Source organism: Sebastes fasciatus, chromosome 1 (assembly GCF_043250625.1).
Source record: "Sebastes fasciatus isolate fSebFas1 chromosome 1, fSebFas1.pri, whole genome shotgun sequence".
Taxonomy (NCBI): domain Eukaryota; kingdom Metazoa; phylum Chordata; class Actinopteri; order Perciformes; family Sebastidae; genus Sebastes; species Sebastes fasciatus.
The window spans coordinates 31,118,874-31,137,586 of NC_133795.1; the positions used below are offsets into that span (position 1 = coordinate 31,118,874).

At 39.9% G+C, this 18,713-nt stretch overlaps 2 protein-coding genes across 3 annotated transcripts in view; one reads left to right on the forward strand and one right to left on the reverse strand.

The window, feature by feature from the left end:
- The window catches only part of LOC141772274 (leucine-rich repeat-containing protein 3-like), an 81,406-nt gene that overhangs the window by 17,734 nt on the left and 44,959 nt on the right, over positions 1-18,713 (forward strand). The window lies entirely within an intron of this gene.
- Positions 1-18,713, reverse strand: part of col2a1b (collagen, type II, alpha 1b) — a 56,632-nt gene that overhangs the window by 10,124 nt on the left and 27,795 nt on the right. For both annotated transcript variants that reach the window (XM_074642745.1, XM_074642739.1), the window contains 20 exons: positions 18,583-18,690; positions 18,114-18,167; positions 16,108-16,206; positions 14,110-14,163; positions 12,329-12,427; positions 11,999-12,052; positions 11,473-11,526; positions 11,000-11,053; positions 10,828-10,881; positions 10,163-10,207; positions 9,976-10,074; positions 5,491-5,598; positions 5,323-5,376; positions 5,113-5,166; positions 4,857-4,910; positions 4,560-4,613; positions 1,725-1,832; positions 1,294-1,347; positions 1,127-1,180; positions 185-346 (listed from right to left, as the gene is read on the reverse strand). In XM_074642745.1, the coding sequence (XP_074498846.1) occupies positions 185-346; positions 1,127-1,180; positions 1,294-1,347; positions 1,725-1,832; positions 4,560-4,613; positions 4,857-4,910; positions 5,113-5,166; positions 5,323-5,376; positions 5,491-5,598; positions 9,976-10,074; positions 10,163-10,207; positions 10,828-10,881; positions 11,000-11,053; positions 11,473-11,526; positions 11,999-12,052; positions 12,329-12,427; positions 14,110-14,163; positions 16,108-16,206; positions 18,114-18,167; positions 18,583-18,690 (1,476 nt within the window). The remainder of the gene's footprint in view (positions 1-184; positions 347-1,126; positions 1,181-1,293; positions 1,348-1,724; positions 1,833-4,559; positions 4,614-4,856; positions 4,911-5,112; positions 5,167-5,322; positions 5,377-5,490; positions 5,599-9,975; positions 10,075-10,162; positions 10,208-10,827; positions 10,882-10,999; positions 11,054-11,472; positions 11,527-11,998; positions 12,053-12,328; positions 12,428-14,109; positions 14,164-16,107; positions 16,207-18,113; positions 18,168-18,582; positions 18,691-18,713) is intronic.

Below are 18,713 nucleotides of genomic sequence, written 5' to 3' on the forward strand. Positions count from 1 at the left end.
CACCTTGACAGTGTTCAAGGAGATGTGCTGTCTGGACAGAAAGAGAGAGAGTGGCTAAATCTGTGGGTGCTGGAGGGACTGGAGTGGTATTTCAAGCATCACAAGGTCAAGACAGATTATGTAAAAGCACAGAAGTGTCTTGAGTGTTATACGGAGGAATATGATTAAAGGATGACAAACTCACAGGAGGTCCGTCCTCTCCAGCGTCTCCCTTCTCTCCAGGAGTCCCAGCAGGACCGCGGAGCCCAGCGTCACCCTGTCGGCCTGGGGGTCCACCGTCTCCCCTCACACCCTTGGGTCCATCTTTACCAGCAGGGCCAGAAGGACCAGCGGGTCCAGGGTTACCCTAGAACATGTGAAGAGGATGACTTAAAACACACCAAATGAAATGACATGCATGAAATAACATTACATTGTGCACCCATTTATATGCAAACGTTGTGTTTCCAGAGCCTGCAGAATTATTGAAACACAGAACATGTGAGGAGGATGACTTAACATACACCAAATGAAATGACGTGCATGAAATAACATTAAGTTGTGCACCCATTTATATGCAAACATTGTGTTTCCAGAGCCTGCAGAATTATTGAAACACAGATGTCTTATTATTTTAATGAACCTCCTTAAAATAGTTTTAATAACACATATCTCACATTAGCAGTCTTACAGGATCAGACTTGTTTTTCACAGTATTTTGCGCCTCCCACTCCCCCTGGGTCAGACATACTGTTTTGGTGGTGTGAAGGTGCTAAAACTGTAGGAATGAATGCTCTACAGGTGCAAATTAAAAAGGCTTATGGTGACAATAAGTCAGATGGCATTTGAGAAAACATTCCTGTATCTGTTCTGCGGCACCTTATTGTAAAACATGAATTAAACCCATTTTCTTCTTCTTTCCTCATGCCCAACTTCATTTGGTGACTGAATAATGAATCTACTTTCTCCGAAGTAAATAATTAAGGTTGTGTTTAGTTTATTTATTCTAGAAGTCTGTGTAAAATTATGGTAGACTAACAGGCAAACAATTTAAAAATATCTAACAACATCAGTGTCCTATATATATTTATCTTTTTATGTTTGGATGGTGATGGACCAGCCAGGTTGGGTGTAGTTGTGACCTTACGTTGGGACCAGGGGGTCCGACTCGGCCAGCAGCTCCAGGGAAACCAGTGGCACCCTGAAAGAGAAAGGTTAAATTAGACAAAGCCAGAAATAATCCAACAAAATGTGCTACTGTGAGACAAAATAAAACACTGCTAAAGATTGAGATATTTCCAAAAGGTCACTTACAGGAGGTCCCTGAGCACCACGAGCACCTTTAGGTCCAAAAACACCAGTAGGACCCTGCAACAGAAATCATACTCTGCATTACTACATTACTATTTTATGTTTTATAAATAATTAATCCAAAACACTTTCAGTTGTTGTTTGAATCAGTTTGATTCAGTGGGGGGGGGGGGGGGTTGTCTGCCTCAGCTACTTTTTATTCTGCCTGCTGTGGCACAATCACTGACCTTCATTCTGACTTGTCTCCACCTCACAACACACAACAACAAAGAGGAATTTTCTACCAATTTGAGCGTAGATAACATTTTTCTCTTCTCATAAAATAATGTTTTTGATTGTTAAAAATCAAACTACGCTATAGGCTGTAAACATCCACGGTTTTGGGATAACCCCTCATTATTAAGGGCTTATGCAAAGTCCAGAAAAACACCCACTGTAGGTCCATGGGCACCGGAGGGTCCTTGGGGCCCGGGGGCACCAGCGTCACCCTTCTGTCCAGATTCTCCCTGCTCTCCCTTGATTCCTGGCTGACCGTCAGAACCCTGAAATGAAAAGACAGAAACAGTTGAATAAATGAAATATGTCCGCCACTAACTCAGCAAATGTTCATATTTGTGAACGAGTGATTTGTTTAAAATTGAAGACGGTGCTTCTTGATTCCCTAAAACAGGGCCGGCTCTAGCCCTTTTGGTGCCCTAGGCGAGATTCAGATTTGGAGCCCCCTATACTGTAGGTGCCATAGGCTGCGGCGCCGCTCTAGGGTTACGGTTAGGGTTCAACCCCACAGAACCCTAACCCTAACCCCGTAAACCACAACACACAAATCACAATGGTTTTAAGACAAAAATATAATTTTTTATTTTCATAAATAACTTTATTTATTATAATATAAATAACAATCGGTTCCTGATATTGTTGGTCTAAAAGTGTTTAGTAAGTTTCACTACAATTCATACTTTTATTAACAAATAAGTGCGGCCGGGCAGAGGAAAAGTTTGAGAAAGGGAGTTACAGGGGTGAAAAGTGCATTTCTTTCTTTCTTTATTTATTTGTTCATTTGTTAACTCAATGCAGAAAATGAGTAAGGGCGCCCACCGGCATTTATTTTTTAATTTTTTTAATTCTTTTAGAGGGTGACTAGCGCCCCCCAGAAGGTGGTGCCCTAGGCGACCCATGCCTTAAGCCGGCCCTGCCCTAAAACAAATTTGGTTAAAGGGGAACTCCACTGATTTTACACATAAAGGTCAGTTTACTAGTCGCGGTTAGTACCACTCAGCCTGTGAAAACAATAATATAAAGTCTTTTGTGGCTCTGGAAAGATGGTATTGAGTTGCATTATTGGAAATGTAGGATCCAGCATTTTTGACCTTTACCTATACTAAGAACTAAAAGTGAGGCTATCTTATTTTCTACTGCTATTGTTTTAATGTGCATCTTGCATGCCTCCCAACTTTGTGGAGGTGCAATACTAAATAAAAAATGTCAATTAAGGCAAGATACATTACTACCCTTAAATCTACTCATCTTCACTGAAGATTTTAACTCTCAGATACAAACAAAGATGGGACTTTTAATGTGAGACTATGCAACTTTTGAAAAAAGAAATATATAAATTTAATCATAAATAAAAAGTTGAATTGATGAGCTTATGCTCAGTTTATTACACTCGGGGTTTGGCTGATAAGACCATACATCTGGTGTGACCAGGAGCTTATAGTGGCTAATGTTAGCGCATTTTAAATAGATAAAGTTGTATAACTGCTATTACTGAGTCAGTTCACTGATGTTATGACTCTTCTCTGCTAGTGCTGCTGTTGCACTACATTTTAGCATTTACAGTTATTGTATGATTGTCACTTGTGGCCACAGCGGAGTTCAGCAAAGGTTACTTGATTTAAAGTAGCAGTTGTTTACGATCGAGGAAATATAAATAAATGAGTTTTCTTTCACTTTTCTTTTTTTCATGATTTTTCTTTCACACAAAACATGATTGAGATTGTGACTGCTTCAACAGCTACTAAAAGTCTAGAAGTGTGTGACAACAACATATTTAATATGGGCTGCTGATGTTTTATGTAGCATCCATGTCTGTTTTCAGTCTATCTGTGTGGTGACGAGCTGTGATGTTACCGTCTTTGAACTGTGAACCAAAAAAAGATTTAGACACCTTGTAGTGTTATTCATCCTGACATAAATTCAATAATTAATCATAGTGCAACCTAGAAAGAAAAAAAAGTATGATGAATTGTGTTGTCACAAATATATTGACAAAAATCCACTTGGAAGGATGCGCCTTATTAAAAACATTTATTTGATGTCTGCCTGGAGTCTTTGGGAGGAACTAAATGGATGAGTGATACAAAGACTTCCGACTCTCTGTTCACACTAATTTCTCTCCACAGAGTAAAACAGTGACAAGACGACATGTGTCAAGCTACAAAATGGTTCACAGAGGCCTAAAGCAGAGGTGATGACAAGTAGATATCCAAGTGTTTCAGATAATAGTAACGGACAGACTGATGTCAGGTTGATGTCTGCAGTCTCTTTTGGCTGGAGGCTCATTTTCCAGGTAAAAAATTAAGTTTTTTTTATCATTTTCTTTAATCTAGAGAATAAAATAACCATATTGCAACTTTATTTGATTGTTATCAAGGTGTTGGGGTTATCTGCTGTATATATATTTTGCTTTAATCAGATCCTTTAATTAGATCTTTTTTCATTTTCAATATTGGAGGAGTTCATACTGGCTGCACTTAATATTTTACTAACTAACTTTGTGTTACTTTGTGTTTTTAAAAGTGTACTACTTTTTGTATTTTAGGTTAAATGTATTTGGATTCTAACTGGATTTACAATACATATACTGCACTAAGTGTTATTTAATCATATTTAAAAAGCCAAGCTGTTGGTTTGATGCTATTTCTTATTTTCTGTCCTTCACATAGTTTCACTTAAAGGTCACAAAAGGTGAGGCGGTTGATGATTAATGCTCTTTAAATTATTTGTAAAATTCCCTTAACTCAGAGTTATTATAAATATTTAGGACTGAATCTAAAGAGAGATTACAAGAGAACTACATTATATTTACTAAAAAAAACAAAACAATATTTCTTGCTGTAACTGTCTTAACCTTGCCAGCATGTCCAAACCAAGAACAAGACTACTAGGCCATAGACTACATGTCCTGACATTTAGCTTATGGCCCTGGAGTCATGCTCTTAAGACCTCTGCAGAGCTTCGTGCTGGTCCATGTTGTTATTGTTACTTACAGGGGGTCCAGCAAATCCAGCAGGCCCAGGAGGTCCAGTCTCACCCCTGTCACCCTGAAAGAGGAAGGAAGAGAGGCAACAAACACTCAGACGTCAGTTCAGTCTAAAAATGTCAACATAGACAGCTACTTTTTTATATCTATCATCTTTAATCTTTTGGCTATAAAGCAAAAACTGTTCAATAATGTTTCATTGTTGTATATAAAAAAAATAAATCCTCTTTCAATCTTTATTTACGTAGACAACGGCATCCCCGTTTTAGGAATGAATTGATACTGGTTGAGCTGTGACACTTACAGGAGCACCGCGGGTACCAGGAGCTCCAGAAGGACCAGAGGGACCAGATTCACCCTGTGAGAGAAAACACAGTAGCATCAGCAACATGCACACTGAGCTATGAACAGTGGCTTCAGATAGATGTTTAAAACAATGCACAAATAAATACAGAAATCCTACAAACTTAGACAACAAAACTTTCAACTCAACACCATGTAAATATTATAGTGACAACTTGCCAATAAATATACAGTAAATGCAGTTATGTAACACACACCTTCTCGCCGTTGGGACCACCAGGACCAGGAGGACCGATGGGACCAGTAAGACCCTGCGACAGGAAACAGCAAAAGAGTGTAAAGACTTGGAAAAGTTTTAACTGACATGATAATTTTGTTTTGAAGAATCTGCCCTGAAGAACTTTTTTACTTTTTCAACACCAACAATGTATTCTTCATGAAAAACAACACGGATTACAATCACTCACTCTTCCACCGTCTTTGCCGGAAGCACCCTCGGGTCCTTTCTCTCCAAGGTCACCCTATGGAAATATAAATACAAGTCAGTCACCTGACAGGGGTATAGTAGGCATGTCACAATACACATTAAATGTATACATATTCAGTCATTAACACTTTGTTCCTTCATGGCTTACTCTGTCTCCTTTGGGTCCAGGAATGCCAGCACCTCCTCTCTCTCCAGGCATACCCTGCAGTCCGGGGGGTCCCTGAGCTCCACCGGCTCCACCAGGTCCAATGGCTCCCTGTTATGGAGCAGAAATGAATGAAGAGAATGTCATGCAGAGACAGCAGACAAACAAAGATACTTCAGGGTCTTTGTTTTCTGAATAACTGTGTGTAAGCACCTGCTACAGATGTGTGAGAATGCCATACTGTTTTGAGACTTTGGGTCGTGTCTATTAGTGGTAACCTGCAAATTGCAAAAACTTGCTGCCCGACACCCTATCTTAACCTTAACCATTCGAGGTTGATGCCTAACCTTAACCATCTTGCGAGAGTTTCGCAATTTGCGTGTTACCTTCTAGACACAACCCAGACTTTGCGTTTATTTATACAAACAGAAAAATGGTGCCGTCGCAGAGTGAGAAGTTATTCAACAAAAGAGACACACGGACATCTTTGTTTAGTCATACTCTGTTCAAGGTGCCCAGAGGATAGAAATAGACAGCTCAGTTCAGTATTATTCACCTGACAGACGTTCAGTTGCTGGATTAAAATAACCGTTGCTGACCAAATGTAATTCATTAAAGGAACAGTGTGTAGGATTTAGTGGCATCTAGCGGTGAGCTTGCAACTTAATGTCCCTCCGTTCACTACTTCCTTTCCAAGCGTGTTGGAGAACTACGGTGGTCTTCAGGTAATGTAAAAATGCAAAAGGGTCTCTTGAGAGTCAGTGTTTGGTTTGTCCGTTCTGTAGAAACATGATGGAGCAACATGGCGGACTCCGTGAAGAGGACCCGCTCCCTATGTAGATATGAAGGGATCATTCTAAGCAAACAAAATCACAATGATTCTTAGTTTCAGATGATAATACACTAATGAAAACATAGTTACGAATAATATATTCCATTTCTGCCAATAGATCCCCCAAAATGTTACACACTGTTCCTTTAACTACACAATGCACGCTCCCCTCGGAGAGTAATGCTCCCCTTAATGCCTAAAGAATGAACTTGTCAATTAATTAGTTGAACAATGTTAGATGTAAAAAATATCTCAAATATGTTTCTTTTGATTTGACATTTCATTCTGTATTTTAAGTATAAATTATTCCACATTATCAAAGCCAAGATAATAGAGGGAAATTCTGGCTTTGATTTAATTTTAAGTGGCTCCGGCAGGCCCATTCCTGGTCAGAAGTTGTCAGGCTTATCAGCAGTGTCTTCTGCTGCAGCCCCAGACTGTAGAGCAGACACCAGCTGCGTTTCTCCAGTCATTAACTCGTAACCACAGGGCTCATACAGCTTTCATGTTGGCTGTGAATACGTTCAAACTGGATTTTACTTAAGGGGACAAATGTACAATTTGTTTTTCACCACGATTCATTCTGTATCTTTCTCAGAATGGAACTTCACAAACCATCTGCCCGTCCCCCCATCGCCATCGACATCACGTCAGCTCTATATAATCCCCATCCTCTCTGTCCCCTACTGTCTGACCTTAAGGGAAGAAAACCTATGAACTGGGATTAAAATCTGACCAGATAACAAACCAAAAGTGGGAATTGCAGCCGCTGTGAGCTCTTGCACTATACACTCAGTGCAGTTGTGACGACTCACTGCGGTAACTGGAATATGTTGATGGCTGATAAGTGACTTGGTTTGAAATATGCTGAGAATAATGTAGAGAAAATCAGATTTCTCTTTCAAATACTCACATTTTATGAATTCACTTAATGAAGTATTTGAATGCAGGTAAGGGTCGTACAATCGTGCAGATCGTTATAACATTAATAATGCAGTCTTCTGTTGAAATGATAAATATACTAGCGTTTCCCACAGGGTTTTTTAACGGAGGTGAGCCATCTCGTCTGAATTAAAGACCGTCTCTGCTAATATCATAAAAAATTATCACAGTTAAAAAAAACAAACAACAAATCCTGCAAAAAGGTTTTTGTTTGTTTGTCTTATATATGTACACATCATATAGTGATTAGGGCTGTCAAAGTTAACGCGATAATAACGCATTAACGCAAATTTGTTTTAAAGCCACTCATTTCTTTAACGCATTAACGCAATTGATATTTCAGAAGTTGTAGTGGGCTCAGTTTTAATGCTAGAAGATATGATACTAGAAAACTGAGGAATCCATTGGTACCAACCATGACATACTAGCGTGTCACAAAGGAGGCTAAATAATGCTCCAAACTTTGGTAAATTTTGGCGAGGAAAAACTGGCATGGCCATTTTCAAAGAGGTCCCTTAACTCTGACCTCAAGATATGTGAATGAAAAGAGTCTCCACTTTACAGACATGCCCACTTTATGATAATCACATGCAGTTTTAGGCAAGTCATAGTCAAGTTGTCTATGGACAATCATGCAATTAAATATTTTAATCGATCCACAGCCCTAATAGTGATATACTGTTTATTTATATGAAGAATATTACATCCTTCATAACAAATTGCAATGTCTGTCTTTATGCGGATGATACAGTTCTGTAATGCTTTGCTAATACTGCACACTCAGCCACTGAAATCCTACGACAAGCCTTTGACAAATTGTAAGATGCACTTTTTAATTTGAAATTAGTCCTAGGCTAAATATTGTGGACAATAGTTTGCATATTACCACTCTGAATGGACATAATATTGAGAGGGTCTGGGAGTGTAAATATCTTGGTATCTGGTTGAATCAAAAAGTTATGTTTAAATTTCAGATTGAGACACTTGTCAGCAAGCTACGACCAAAAAATGGATATATGTACTGAAACAGAGCTAATTTTCCTATGCTCAGTAGGAAGCGGATAATTGAGGCTGTCTTCTTGTCTGTCTTGGATTATGGTCTATTTACACGCCTCTGCCTCCACTCTTACAGTAAACTTCACTCAACTCCACCCTAAGATCTATTAGCGGTGACAGTTATTCTACTCATCATTCATCTTGTATGAAAAGAATGGGTGGGCCTCTCCAACAGTAAGACATGACAGGCATTGGTTTCCATTACTTTATAAAGCTCTTAATGGCATCTTGCCATCATAAGGTATTCCTACAGTCGCTATTTGACTCGTTCAAGTGATTGGCTAATGCTTGAAGTGCGGTATGCAAAAAATACATTTGGGAAAACTGCTTTTAGTTTTTGTTCTGCACACTCATGCAACACTCTTTAAAACTTAACACAATTGTACCTAAAGGTCAATTTAAAGTCTTGATTACAAACTACTCTGCTCTTGAATGTAACTGTTTTAACTATGTTCTGTTGTTGTCTGGTTGTTTTCTCATTAATTATTACCAGCTGCGAAAGCGACGCTGGAATTGTTCTCATCTTGTGAGTCTGTATGTGTGTCATCATGGCAAAATGTGGTCCTGCAGACTGTTTTGCGGACAGATATTGTCACCTTAATAGTGTTGCAACCGTGCAAGATGCACTCATGAAACTTTACAGGTCCCAGGAATTGGGGACGGGGCCATTGGCCCCCCCACTTTACGCCCGTGGCCCGATATGGCATCGTGGCTGATGTGATCCCATCAAGCTGGTCTCTAGTTTTTTTTTGTGTATTTATTCTGTTTTAATTATACTCTTGACATTGCTTCATTGAAAATGAGGGAATGCCCTCAATGATTCCTCGGGATTTAAATAAAGGATGAATTAATGAATGAATGAATGAATCCAGACGTGTGTATGGCTTGTATGCACATATATACTTAATGTTTTTTCCTTATTAAAAAAAAAAATTTTCAGCAGCATTTGTAGGGTCAGGAGAGGGGGAGTGACATGCAGCGAAGATCATGAATCGAACTGGGGGCGTTTTAGTTCGTAGTCAGCGCCCGTAGTAGAAGTAAGTAGACATCGTTGTGTTTTACAAAGCAATGTCTACTTAGCACACGTTGCATAATGCCCACCGGTTGTGACCAGTTCAACATAACAGTGTCTGTTGCTTAATATTTATATTTTCTTGAGTCCTGAAAAAAAAAATTTGAGGTGAATCTGAAAAGAATCAGCATAACTTATTTATCTGCTGTCCACTCCTGTTAATCATCTTGTGATCCCTCAGACACTCCAAGATGAATGCACTTTTATAAAACACGACGTTTACCTTCAGGAAAACTGATGTGCTATTTCATACAGCAAACATATAGACTGACATGTAGACTGTCATCTACTAACTAAAAATCACAAGACAAGATATGTCAAGGTCTGGGTGGCTTACCGTCTCAAATAAAAAATGTTTGGGGGGAAAACACTGAATGTGTACAACACAGCTCAACTCACAAACACCTGAGGTTATTATTATTTAATATCATGCTCACATTAATGTGTAGCTGCTGCTGCTGCATGTGATAAGAGCGTACTGGCGGTAGTACCACGGTACAATATCTGCCAGTGGTGTTAGTGCACCTCAGGCGATAACTTTTGATATTCTGTCTCCTCCTGGTTTTAGACCAAATGCTGGACTCACCTTGGGCCCGTCAGTTCCAGGAGTTCCAGGCAGACCTCGAGGTCCCTGCAGACCCTGAGAGCCGGCAGCTCCTCTCTCTCCGGGGAAACCACGCTCTCCCTGAACGGCGACACAGCGACAATCAGCGGCACGTCTGACAATCAGTAATTCAAACAGAAGCAAAGTTGAATACAGACTGTGGACTTACTCTGGGTCCAGTAGCACCAGCAGCTCCACCCTCTCCAGGAACACCCTTAACGGAGAAAAGAAAAGATGTACAGGATCAGTTTATGACAAATCAAGACATGTAGTACAAGAAATACTACTGTGACTACTACTTAGTCTAGACTGAGTTACAGCAGAGGCGGTGAGAGGTGGATATTTAAAGGATGTATTAAGTTTAAAAACACATATTAAAGATAACATGGACCTGGTTATAAACATCTCAATGCTACACTTTTCCATTCACAGTGATACAAACATGATATGAACGGTAAGATGGCTATTTAATATCAAAATGCTTTTACAGTATGAAACGAAATTGCAGCTATCCTCAGAGTTCATTGTTTAATTCATTTTAGAACAGATCTGGAAGAAAATGTTCAGCATCACTGAAATGGTGGAGCAAAGAACTGATTCCTATTAATTTGTATTTAACCTTTATTTATTTATATACCTGTTCTTTTACAGCAATGCCCTGTTAACAGTTTAGTAGAAAAAATAGTAGCGCTGTCAGGGCTGGGAGTAAAGGAACCGCCATATTGTGAAGTATGGCACCATGACAGAACAGTATAATAGTACAGAACTAGTATTTCCACTGAGTTTATGTGACTTTATAAGAAATATTTCACCAAAAAAAAAAGGTGCACTCACCTGGTCACCAGGCTTGCCTCCCTCACCAGGAGGGCCAGGAGGTCCAGGCAGACCCTGAGCACAGACAAAAAGGTTGATTTTAGTACAGCCATAGTAAGAGAAACAGCTGCATTCATACATAAACTTTATATAAAAGGCAATTTCAGGTAAAAGTTTGAGCAGACAGACTCACCTGGAAACCTGAAGGACCAGGCTGTCCTTGTTCTCCTCTCTCTCCAGCAACGCCCTAAACACATAATTCATAACCCATAATCACAATCAACTTCTATCATACACTACAATACACTTTGATGTTTAAGAGGGTGGGAACATTTTGCTAAATGTGTCATTCTCTGAGATCAGTACACAACGTAGGGATAATTTAGGGCTTTTTTTACATGTTTAGCAAGCTTTCTTTTGTTTAGCGCCATGAATCACAGACTTCAAAACAAGCTGAAAGTCTGTGTCTCAGTGATGCCACATCGTACAATGTCCAGACATTTTGTGTCAAGGACTCTTTTTTCCCCGCCAGACAGAGCTATCGTCGAGGCAGTCTGGGAAATAGAGATACCGAGGGTTGCTTCTAAGTGCAGACGGCGAAAAGGGGAAAGATAATATCAGTGTTGAAGCTATATGGTTTGGGATGGGGGAGATAGAGATACGTACGGCGGGGCCGGGGGGTCCACTAGGGCCGGTTTCTCCATCTTTGCCAGGCAGACCCTGAGAAGTGGGAAGGAAGAGAGAGGTGAGGAGGGAGTGGAAGCAGGACAAATAGATAGACATCAACAGTTAAGCCAAAGGTGATGCTATTAACTCGATAGACATCTGATAATTGAGCTTCTCATGTGGACGCTGAACTACACAAATGATAGTGGATCAATGGTGAGTCACAGTAGAACACAAAACTACCTACTGAAAATAGGTTTAATAGTTTGGACATTATAATAATAATGAACACTTAGTGTCTTCTTTCTATTGTATATTCCAAAACAGATATTTTTTATGTTATGTTCCTGATTCATTCATGATTTATATGTATGTATATTTTGAAATCAGTGTGTCCAATAATATATTTGGAAACATGGTGATATCAGCTGAATGATTTTTGTATTTTTATTAAATAACAGTACATATAAGACCCATTGGGATGACTCCAGTATGTTATTAAAAGCAGAAAACATGAATAACTTACTCTCAGACCAGCAGCTCCTCCCAGTCCTTTCTCTCCAGACTTGCCAGGCTCACCCTAATCACAACAGAAACAAAATGCAGCAGTTAGTCACAGAGATTCGCTCCGTCCTGCATCTATTTTGAGAGGAGAGAGGGTTGAATTTGACGGTGGACATCAAAAGTGGCATACAACTCTTCAGCAGTACTCCAGGTGTTGTTGAATGTGTCTATTCTTGATTCAGGGACTTATTTTGGCTCAAAATCTATTATGTTGAAACAGGTTGTCCCATATAGATAACACCTTTATCTTGTTTACGCATTTACAGTTTATTCTTTTTGTATGATTACTCACAGATGCTCCCTTTGGTCCGGGGAATCCCATGACGCCAGGCTGTCCGCGGGCTCCCTGTGGGCCGGGGGGTCCTGGGCGACCGTCCTCACCAGAAGCTCCCTGGTCAAGTAAAGTCATGTTAATTTATTTACAGAGCACATTTAAGAACTATAAATGATGACCACCGTGCTTTACAGAGAAATCCAATTAGATAATCTAAGTAGTGCGGAACCTCTGTACTTAATGGTGCCATCAAATTAAACTTGTGAGCTTGTGTTTGCAACATGGGAAGTCATGTACACAATATGCTTGGTGTTCAAGTGATTAAGTCATGAGTATACCGATGCTAAGCAACGGCAATATTAACGTTACTGTCACGCTCACCAAGGCCTCCGCCATTTCCGACATCAACAAACACGTCACAACTCGTGAACTCGGAGCTTTCAGGAACTTTCCGCTTACGAGGTTGCGAATACCACATGAGGGGGGCGTTCATATGGACTAGTCTCCTGAACACGGTAAACACGACCCCATTTTAACGCACCATATGTTACACCACTTTCGGTGTGGCGTAACTTAACGACAGTCTTTCCCTAAACCTAACTAAGTAGTTTTGTTGCGTAAACCTAACTAAGTTGATCTTTTCCTAAAACTAACAAAGTTGTTTCCTGTAAAGAATGAAATGAAAGTTTATTTTGAAAAGATTGGAGCGGAAATTGACGCTGGACATTCGTAGGAAAACGCACGAAAAATGAGGAATAACTTTTCATAAGATATCACATGAACCGTTGAGAATACGTCGGGTCATGATAACATTTGTGTAGAGTAAAAAGCAGCTGTTAAATGATGAGGCGGATAGTGAGCTGTAATAAGGGCCAGCCATGGACAAGCCAATCACACTTGGATTTAGACGGGGGATGTGGAGTGGAGTGGAGTGGAGTAATTGGGTGTGGAGGAAGTGTGGGGTCTAGCAGAGAAATGTCCAGCATGGCCCCAGGATACGCAACAGTTACTCAATTTGTTGAAATGTTCATTGCTCCTAGGTAAATAAATAAACCCCACAGGGGTAAACTAGGAAAGCCAGGAAGCGAATAAATAGCTGATATATAAATAATCCCTCAATCATAATCAGTCTGACCATATGCCAGTCAGTCACAAAATTAACAGCCTAATCTGTGAATAAACCAGAATGTTTTAAATGAAACACAGCAAACGTGAACATAATGTTCATGTAGCCAACATGAAAAATATGAAAAAATGCAGCATTACTTTTCATGTCAAATGTTTCAAAATTAACGAAAAATGTAGGTATGCACTGTACAATGTATGAATCATACAGTGTCATACAGCTTCGTAGATGACTTAACCGTCTACATGAGGAACCAATCGATTGAAAGAGGGAAGAGTTTTGGCGTAAACACTTTAACAGGACTTTCCACTCAGTTAACAAATAATGAACAATGGGAGCCTGTCAAGCGAACTCAGGCCCAAGTGGAGTTGAGAACAATCTACAATCAATCTACAGTGAGTGAGACTCTGTCACTCTAAAAACTAGGACAGTATTAGAAACACAAACAGCACTGGGGATGAGCCCGGATGGATAATGGCTGGATAAATCTCCTGCAATTCAATTTGATGAAACCACTTATGAGTCATTACGTGATGAGAGCACATTTGGTAAAATTACAAGCCTCTCCCTGATTGTTCGGCATGCTGAGTGAGGATACATGCTGCTGTGTGATTACATTCATTGATTTGCAAACACACAACAACCGCATAACAACACGGAAATGTGCACTCACAGAAGGTCCGCCTTTGCCTTGAGGACCAGCGTCACCGGGGCGTCCAGTCAGGCCCTGTCAGAGAAAAAAATAGAAACACAGACGAAATCCACATGAGTCATCAGACACCTCTACGCAAGCACACGCTGAAGAAAGGTGAGAACATATGGCGCCGTGGGAAACTGAATTTACACCTCTGATTGGCCCCGTGTGCAACGAACAACAGTTCAACGCCTGCTGATGGAAATGTAACATTCAAGAGAGAGCACATTTAAGGTTACTGCTGTTAATGGGCTTGGTTCCTACAGGTGCTTTTTTAAAACTTCCTCTGTGGTGATTGTACACGAATGTTAACAACCGCTTGTGCTGCTGTTGGGAAATGAAATGACTCCGGGGGGAAGCACAGATGCTGTCCAGTGGAAACCATTTATGATTGTTTTCTCAGCTCGAGTTTAGAGATTTCAAATATTTAAAGGGGAACACCACCTATTTCAAACATCTAAGTCTGTTTACAGGTCTTGGGGAGTGCTACTGCATATGTGAAAACTGTTGCGTAAAGCCGTGTTGCGGCTCCAAAGGGAGCTGCAAAAAGTCGGATAAACTGAATCATGTGCCGCTTGAATCAGCGTCAGTTGGGGCCAAAGACTACAAGTTTGAAAGTGACAAAAATCTGGAGATGTAGAGTTTGAAAGAAGCGAGCTTATCAGACCTCTACAGCTCGCTCCTCATCTCTGCTTGAGGCTAATGGTTCGACGATACATTATCCGCTACTATCATAACACACCCGAATCTCCGACCGAACTGTCGGTGGTTGAGTTGCATCGTGGGTACTGTAGTGTAGATGGCTTTGGTTTGAAAAGGAAGAAGAATGTGTAGAATAAAAAAGATGATATATCTGGTTCATCACTTTTATCTTCTTTTTTTTAAACTGTCCATCGCAAGTCCGACAACGTTATGGTGCAATGCTAAATCGGTGGAATCATTTTAACAGAGAACCAGCGCTGCAAACTGGAACTTGAAAGATGAGGGTGTTTATCAGGTCGGTGGAATTTAATGGAAAAATGCAGTCGGTTGCATTGTAGGTTTCAGTGTTTGGAGCAAGGGACTAACACTGAGGATATCAGAAAACATCTTGTAGTGTACTGTTTAGCTGTAAAATGAGAAAGTTTGCTCCGGCTGGTGGGCGGTGCTTGGTATTTCCTCAGATGATCTCAACATGGCTTTCTCATTTTACATCTAAACAGTACACTACAAGATGTTTCTGAAAACATCTGAGGAGAGAAATAAGCATTACAGTAACAGAATATTGATTCATATTTTATAAGCGGTGTCTAGTTTGACCGTTTGATCGGAGTTTGCGAGTGATTGACAGCTGCTCAGAGACGGCAGGCTCCAGCTCAGCTCTGATTGGTTGTTTTCCTCCGGTCTGTGCAGATGCCATTAGGAGCGAGGACACAGAGGCACAGGATTTTTTTTTCAGATTACCTGTCTCATGCACTACTGTCAGGATATAGAGACCGTTTTATAAACATAACTTTTTTTTTTAATCATATATGCCCCAGTTTCTACCCACTGCTGCTTTAAGTGTTAATTTCTGAGTTGAGAAAATCTTCTTACTTCTTAAGATAAATGAACAATTTAAAAACACGTTGGATTATCTAAAATATGCATTGGCACAAAGCAGAGAATGGGGCAGCCTTGAACTCGTGAAAAATTGGCTTTTTGCAGATACATGGTTTTCACCGGTATGGTCGACTGAGAATTAAAATACAGCAACAAGTTAGGACTGACTCAGGTCTTCAGCTACATAATAGATTGTTAAATATGACCACAGAATGGATGACACCTGACAGTTCATGTATTGTATTGACACTGACCTGTATAATAATTACACTACCAGGTAACAAAGCCAGAAATTGTATTTAAAATGCAAAGACATATTAAAATCCATCTAAAAATCAGAGTATTTCCTTATATCTGCATGTTTTAGACTACTATGGGTATAAGGGAAGTACTTACTCTGGCACCGGGCAGTCCAGACTCTCCAGGACGGCCGGGGTCACCGTTGGCACCCTTGGGACCACTGGCACCCGAGGGTCCACGCTCACCAGGGGCTCCCTGTGTTAGTAGGAAGAGAGAGAGAAAGAGAATAAGACAAGGGGTTGGTCACTCAGTCAATCACTGAGGAGGGGACACTTCAATTCTCAAACCCCAGAGGAAATCAGTTTCCCTTTTAACAGTGTGGAGGAGTTTCATTGACTTGCTGGAGATGAGAAGATTAAAGTCTGACAGATCCATTTTGGAATAAATGAAATAGTGTGGGGAAGATAATGTTAAATGAGCTGCTGGGCTTTGGTGATATGGGACATGACGGGTTCTGAGCTATGCTGCCATCTTGTGGCCAAAAGATGGAGTTACATGTATCACTGCTGCCTGTAGGTGAGCTTCAGATGAACAGATGAAGTGTTGATGAGTGCTGATGAATTTCATTCTTTGCTCTTCACTGATTTATCATGTACTTCATTAACTCGTTAGAAAGGGTGCTGATCTGAGTTCAGTGTGAACCTTGAAGAGGGACTTCACTTATTATGCGCCTCATCGAACACGTAATATCAGTTTTGTTTGATTTAAGAGTTATTATGAGTTAATGTGGTGAAAAATGATCTTCCAGAGATCATCGTGGACAACGCAGTCAATAAAACGCTCAATGAAATCTTTTACCAAAATGATGTTAAGTGCTTCCACTTATTGTTTTGTTTGTCATTTGACTAATGACTCTTTTTAGTAATTCCAAAGTATACGAGATAGATCTCCACCTCAGTTTTGTGCTTTTAAATGATAAATATCTACAATACTGTTGGATAATTAAAGTTACAGCTATGAAAAATCATAACCTTTAGTTTTTTTCTTTATAAGTGAATATGTCTCGTAAAGCCATCATTTTTTTTTTTTACAATACATCAGCGACACATTATGTTGGTAAAATGAACGTTTTACAGTAAGAAGTTGTTTTTCATTCATGAAAAACTTTGCAATACAATTTTGTAGAGCTCATTCTTTTATTATCAAATATTACTGTAAATTATATCTATAACTGGCACAAATCATAATTTCTAGATTTCTAGCTCTTTCAGAAATGCTTGTATTAAATTGAAATAAGTCTTTTTCTGCACACTATTTTGCATTGTTTGGTCAACTTCTTAACTTTATATTTCTACATGCATAATCCAACATATACTGAACTGTTGTCTTTTAACAACTAACACCAGATATTTACTAAATTCAAATGGCCTTTTTGTGTTATTGTCATTACTGCTTGTACTTTAAAGGTGCCTAAAGGTGGAAATATTCAGTTTTGGGGACATTTTGTCCAGTTTGTTGGTTGTCTGTTGGTCACGTGCACAGGATCAACTGCAGCTGACAAAAGAAAACTCAATTCTGCAGAGGCTCACCACCCGTAGAGCTTTAAAGTTGTGTGGACGTAGATTGCAGCTTTAAACCTAAAGAGTGTTGTTACTCTGCTGCAGCAGAATAATGTCAGTTCTCAAATTCTGCAGAGACTTACAATGTAATACGGATTTGTAGGTTGTGATGCCACTACAGTACTCTACAGTACTAGAATAGTGAGAGCCTTATCTTCTCTATGGTTGGATTTGAAGGTTACTGAGTGATTTTTAAGCAGTCCTACAGTATGGGACAATATTGTGATTTAGGTGATTCGGAAATTTTATTTTCTCACTGCAGCGGTCAAAAGCACATAGAAACCAATGACAACACTGTCAACAGCAATTTCTAAATGCAATATGCAGCAGATTGAATATGTTAATTGTCAGTTTCGCACCCGATTTACACCCGTGACTATTGACGCATAAGCTGCATAAATTTCCTTATCTCTTCCTCCCTCTGCCAGGTCTGTTCCCTCTAAATGCATCCACGTTCATTTTCTCTTTCAGAGCCGATCCTCTGTTCCCACAGCAATAATAACGAGATATCTCAGGAACGAGTGGAACTGTAATGATGCTCACCTTGGGACCAGCCAGACCATCTTGACCAGGGAAACCACGATTACCGGGAGATCCCTATACAGACAAAACACAAAACCAGAGTCAGGTTTATGATTATAACAACATTATCAAAGTCACTGAATCTCATTGTGGTCCTTAAACGGGTTCCCAGGTGGTGACCAGCAAAATAAAGGTTCATTTTATTAAAAATTTAATTTGATTGAAATTATACTCATTAAAAATGCAGAAACTAGTTTCACTCTCACCAGTATTATCTCCAAATGTGCAATATACACACCTACGCAACTCATCACTTCGACAACTGCGACAAAGACTTTCACGTACAAACTTTGTGGGACAAAACTTTATCATATTGGGCCACTAAGAGATCTATAACAATGAAAATAGTTGACAACCTTGGTCTACACTGGAGGGAACTTGTTATTCTGTTGTGTTGCCAGTTGTTTTTAACCAGTTGGATGGTACTCACTCTCTCTCCAGGAGGTCCAAGTGGTCCAGCAGCACCAGCCTCACCCCTGGGTCCTCTCTTGCCTTCTTCTCCTTGTGGGCCATGAAGTCCCTGAATACCAACCGGTCCCTGGAAACACACACCCGCAACAG